Source organism: Euphorbia lathyris, chromosome 2 (genome assembly GCF_963576675.1).
Source record: "Euphorbia lathyris chromosome 2, ddEupLath1.1, whole genome shotgun sequence".
In the NCBI taxonomy this organism is placed as follows: Eukaryota; Viridiplantae; Streptophyta; class Magnoliopsida; order Malpighiales; family Euphorbiaceae; genus Euphorbia; species Euphorbia lathyris.
The window spans coordinates 75,005,168-75,010,428 of NC_088911.1; the positions used below are offsets into that span (position 1 = coordinate 75,005,168).

At 34.2% G+C, this 5,261-nt stretch overlaps 1 protein-coding gene across 18 annotated transcripts; it reads right to left on the bottom strand.

Moving 5' to 3' along the window:
- Nucleotides 1-446: 446 nt before the first annotated feature.
- Nucleotides 447-4,813, bottom strand: LOC136218617 (uncharacterized). Of its 18 annotated transcripts, none has more exons than XM_066005609.1 (13): nucleotides 4,674-4,784; nucleotides 4,426-4,561; nucleotides 4,142-4,256; nucleotides 3,871-4,041; nucleotides 3,656-3,796; nucleotides 3,500-3,589; nucleotides 3,284-3,410; nucleotides 3,143-3,191; nucleotides 2,948-3,022; nucleotides 2,661-2,726; nucleotides 1,904-2,092; nucleotides 1,606-1,687; nucleotides 448-1,404 (listed from the first exon to the last, which is right to left on the bottom strand). In XM_066005609.1, exons 1-5 carry the CDS (start codon nucleotides 4,684-4,686, stop codon nucleotides 3,773-3,775), a joined length of 459 nt encoding a protein of 152 aa, XP_065861681.1. In that variant the 5' UTR covers nucleotides 4,687-4,784; the 3' UTR covers nucleotides 448-1,404; nucleotides 1,606-1,687; nucleotides 1,904-2,092; nucleotides 2,661-2,726; nucleotides 2,948-3,022; nucleotides 3,143-3,191; nucleotides 3,284-3,410; nucleotides 3,500-3,589; nucleotides 3,656-3,772. The 18 variants fall into 18 exon arrangements, 15 of the variants coding, with proteins under 15 accessions (XP_065861686.1, XP_065861681.1, XP_065861680.1 ...); XM_066005608.1 differs by having other exon boundaries at nucleotides 3,284-3,393; nucleotides 3,495-3,589; XM_066005611.1 differs by having other exon boundaries at nucleotides 3,284-3,397; nucleotides 3,495-3,589.
- Nucleotides 4,814-5,261: the final 448 nt, after the last annotated feature.

Consider the following 5,261-nt stretch of genomic DNA (forward strand, 5'->3'; position numbering starts at 1 on the left):
TTTTATATGATGGTTCATGTTAGCCGACCCCGAATCATTTCGGGACTAAGGCTTTGTTGTTGTTGTTGTTGTTGTATCAACGTTATGAGCTTGGCTTCCAACGTTAAGGGTAAAATTGCACACATTACAAAAAAAAGCCCTTTACCGACGGTTTTAACCGTCCGTAGAGATATTAGCGGCAGTTTTATAAACTGTCACAAAAGTGTTGCCAATTCCAGCGTTGCTACATTTACCGACGGTTTTACTCGGGCGTCGGGGAAAGGTTCTTAATAGGGACACTATCCTAGTGGCGGTTTAAACCACCGCTAGAATCGATTTTCACAAAAAAAAATACAGGATTTAGCGGCAGAACATAGGTCGGTAAACTGTCGCTAAAAATTTATTAGCTCAATGAAAAATTACCGACGAACATTTTGTCACAAAATCTTTGTTCAGTAATGCCATAAAATTCATTTTTTTTGGACTATGTCTAACTGTAGTAAACAGTTATAACCACATACATCATGCCATTCCAATCAAATTTTACAATAAACCTCACCAATATTGTCAATACTAAAACTAAAAGTTATGTAATCAACACAAACTTCCATGTCTGAAAAAACATTCCAAGCATCTCTATCAGCCTTACGGCAAATTTTCTTACCCCTATATCCTTCATTATACTTCTGAAAAAACAAATTTGCTCCTTCTCGTATTGAAGGAAGCTTCTCTAGATTGTCTAATCAAACTGTGCAACAAGACCAAATAATCTAAAGCTTAAAAATTGGAAGTGCACTGTAATTTAAATACGAGAAGGAGCAAAGGAACAATGCAATATCTTAAGACAATTCAAGCTCTCAATTTGGGGAGGAATAGTCCTGTCAATTTGTTGTTAATACGATCCCTGTTATGTGAAAACATTTCCTTTACCTTAACTAAAAGAAAACATAAACCAAACGAAATCACAAACCCAATCATAAATCGAAACAAAACTCATACAATTTAGTAAGACCCAACAGATTAGTAACAACAGTATTACTAATATAGTTATTAAATAACGGTCAAACCAACTTTTTCAAATTTTCGGTAATGCATGGCTAAAATTGATTTTGCTTGCAAATATTAAGGTTAAATTTGTACCATTTAAAACATTAGGGCTAAATCCTTACTTTTTAAAAAATGTTAGGGTTCAAAACTTTAGAACCGAGAATAAGAGATTATTAGTACAAAAATGTTCAAACTTCAAAACCTAGAAATTAAAACATGCTTGAACACATTAAATAAAACAAAATGTGGCCCAAAAAGGAATTAAGCTAAAGAAGAGGATAAAGAGAAAGTGAAAACTAACCCAAATGTTAGCAAGAAAGAAAGGAATCAATTTGAATATACAAAATCTCCTTTACCATTTGGATGAGCTCATACAACCTGCATTGCACAAACAAACAGCAAAAGCAACCCATGTAAGAAATAAAGGAGATATCTTAGACAAATAAATAGAAGAGAAATGTAGGATTTATTGTTAACAGGACAAACAATATAAAGTTCCAGCAGAAAATTTGAGAATAATAGGCAAGTACTCAGCATAAATGGAGAACCATAGTCAAATATTATAAAGTAAACGCTCACTCGGTAGCTGAAGTGTTTCCAGGACCTCAGGGCCAGCAAAAGATTCACTATTGACTGTCTTCACCTGATTGAGCTACTGTACCTGGAACACATTAGTTGTGTAACATTTTGAGATTTAAGTTTGTTTTCCAGTTGGAAATGGGTTTCCAACTGAGTACCTTCCCCGATTCAAAACAAAACAGCGATGCATTTTTTAGTTAACAAAATCAGAAAGCATTTTTCTCAACAAACTAACAGAAAGAAAATCCTTGAATCAACAAATTTATAAAGCGTCTAAGTGAAGTCTTAGAATGTGTACCGTGCGAAGTGTTACTATGACAAACTCTGTCGAGTCTGTATCACGAAAAAGATTGCACACTTTTACCATCCTCTCTCTTAGTCGTTCCAATTTGTCAACCTGACAAAATATACATGCATTCTGTTGGCTTCCCTCTTGCCCAAAAACAGATTTGATGGAAGCTGCGGCAGCAGATATCTTTTGCCTAAGCTGCAATAAAATGTAAAATACTCTGAATCATTTCATATTAATTAAGAAGGAAATCAGATAATAATCATGAGAAAGTTCATTGCAGAGAAGGTGAACAAATTAAAACTGGTCAATTGAGGTAATTGCACATAAGGATCAATCTTCTCTCTTTAGAAAGATCCAATATTGGAGATCATTTTTTAACCTTTTTCCCCCTCTGTGTGTGGGCATGTGTCTATCGCACGCACACACACATACACCAACAATTCCTCAATAGATATCATTTTGCAATCTTTGGTTGCTTGATTCAAGTTTTACATTTGGCACCAACCCCAAAGACTAGATTCTTGTAATCAACTATATTAACATGCACGCAAACGCCCTCTCGGATTGAACCCTCAATCTCTTGGTCCAAGAAGCTCTAATACAATGTTATAAAACCATTTAACTCAAAAGTCTAAGCTTATGGGTAAGGCCGAAGCATGGTTAATTTTATGTATTATTTATAACAAACATAACACCCATTTTTTCACCAAAATGGTTTAAAAGACAGCTATAGGTTTTCACAATGTTGAATTCGAAGTCATACCTTCAATATCTTCCCTATAGATGCATCCAGGAAGTCTGGCAAAGACAAGAGTCGCAACGTATGGCCCTGAAAGTAAATTTAATGAAACTTAACTAAGTCATTTTCACAAATTATCACTACACTTCAACTCACCGTGCCTAGTATCAAAAACTATTCGGGTAAACATGCCATATTGTGCTGATTCTAGAAATTGTATAAACTGCCAAGAGGATCTATAATCAATTAGAAAGAAACAAAAAGGCAGGCTAATGCAGAGTATGCAAAATGAACAAAGTAGAAAAGCATACTTTTGAAATTTCTATAGCTTCATCTAGACCAGGAGGTGGCGTGTCCAGAAGCTCTCCCAATTTCAGCTCTCATATCTTTGTCAATGCACGTAGTTTAAAAAGGTCAGTTGCAGGTACCACAATAAACACAAGAATATCAATTATGAATTCCTTGCAATGGGAGATTCATAACTTGTAATCTAAATTAGTTCTAACCTTGATAATGTGGCCTTATAGCAGAATCAACAATGTACTTCATTTGAACCTGTCCATTTAACCAATTCAATTCATTCATACCATTCAATCAATAAAGCTCATCAATTAAAAAAATTGAACCTGTCTCAACGATATTCATACCATTCAATCAAAAATTGCCATTTGCTTCCTCCTCCCTCTTCTTTACCATCTCTATTATAGGATGCATATTTCCATCCTTTGTTCCAGTTTCTCTGCTTCAATTTCATCCTCTGTCTTAAACAAGTCTCTGAGTCAATTAATCAATCACATTAATTACTACATTATAGTATATCCTGATAATTAATTAAGGAAATCATTGCCGGAATCATACACTACATAAATGAATACTTATATCTCCTTTCCTTCCTTCTTTCTCCATCTTTCCAACATTATCTCCAAACTCGAAATCATTGCCGGAATCATACCCTGCATAAATGAATACTTGGGAGTCAGTATATCTGACAAAAACAAAGCAGAAAAATATATGGTTACCTTCAAGTTATCTCCATGAAAGGCATGATTCAAATTCAGGTTTAGGGTATAATTCTTGGACGTACAGAATCTGTTTAGCCAGATGAGTATCAATAACTATCAGTTGAGGTTTTGGACCTAGCCACTGCACAAAGTTCTTTCCTGCATCCAATAAGTCCCAATTAAGACCAAAGATTATAACTTAATTGCCTTAATTAACAGCAAAAAGAAGTTACCATATTGCTTGGTCCATAGTAAAAATGAGGCTGAACTTCATAAAATACTTGATGATCTGATAATTCCATGGAAGTGGCCATAGCTTCTTTTCCAATTTTAACAATATCCTTGGTGTTTGCATGGAAGAAATTGTAAGAAGGTCCTTTTATGCCACCTGCTCTTAGTGATCTCTGTAATCGTAATAATTAGAATTCTTGTGTTCCAACTGGCAAATTCTAAAATTGCAAAATATAAGAAACGTTAGTTCTACTATATAAACTATAACGTTACCTTTTGAATCACCTTCAGAATAAACCTTGCATTGAATAGGGTGTAGCCCCAGTTGGGCTTCTCATAGACGTTCTGTATCCCCACACTTGCTTTCGAAAAGCCAACGCCCAATGTCCTGCATGCAGCTACTGAGACCAATAAATCATGAGGATTGAGAAGTTAGGTTTTGTGCAGTCAGAGTTACTCTAAAAAAAGGAATAAGAAGAATAGAGATAAGATTAAGAAGAATAAAATCGATAAGAACAAAAAAAAAGCAAAAAAAACGAAAACAGAAAATCTGAAACCTGATTGAAACAATCCATGGTAGGTTACAAGGACTGGAACCTGAACTGGAAGTAAACTGAAGATCGAATACAAGAACATTGACTATGAGAGAGATTAAGAGAGAAAGAGAGAGGATTGAAGGCAAAATGAAGAAACCTGAATAGTGAAATTCTATTTAGGTTTTGTGAAATCAGAGTTCTAATCTACAAAAAGAACAGTTACGAAGAAGAAAACGATTGAGAAGAAGAATAAGAACGATAATTCATACCTCCTGCAGACATGAATCGAATGGGTGGTGAAATCCATAGAGCGATTTGAAGCTGGCGAAGATTACTAATCGACTTATTCCAAAGATTGAGAGAGAAGGAAGCTGGCGAAGATTAGCTGTATTCCATATCACTTGGACAAACTATGGGCTGCCGTATACTAATGAGTGGGCTTTTTTCACTTAAGCCCATAGGGCGGTTTATCCATGTGTTGATATAAAAGTGTTGTTAAAGTCTTATTTTTTTGTAGTGACCATTTTAGACATTAGGGGATAAAATTGCTCCTGACCCAAAACGTTAGGGGTATTTTTACACCTTAACCCTAAATATTATTTTATTTTTTCTGAAACTAACCCTAAATATTATTATATCTCTAAAATGTAATGATATTTTTTCAATATTATTTCCATTTAAATCCCTATGTGAGGTTATATTAGTTACAAAAAAAATGCTTGAGGAAATATTAAAATATTTTTTTATTGTTTTATTTCCTAATTTTGAGATCATCAATGGTTAAATCTTTAATATCAATTTAAAATTTCTTGATTTGTAAATGAAAAAAAATCCCTCCGTCCTTTGTTTTTAATATA

Coding starts and splice junctions, on each gene's coding strand:
- LOC136218617 (XM_066005614.1), bottom strand. Junction 4,042..4,141: donor TTCTGAAGGTGATTCAAAAG/GTAACGTTATAG, acceptor TTACGATTACAG/AGATCACTAAGAGCAGGTGG. Junction 3,797..3,870: donor ACTATGGACCAAGCAATATG/GTAACTTCTTTT, acceptor TATTGGATGCAG/GAAAGAACTTTGTGCAGTGG.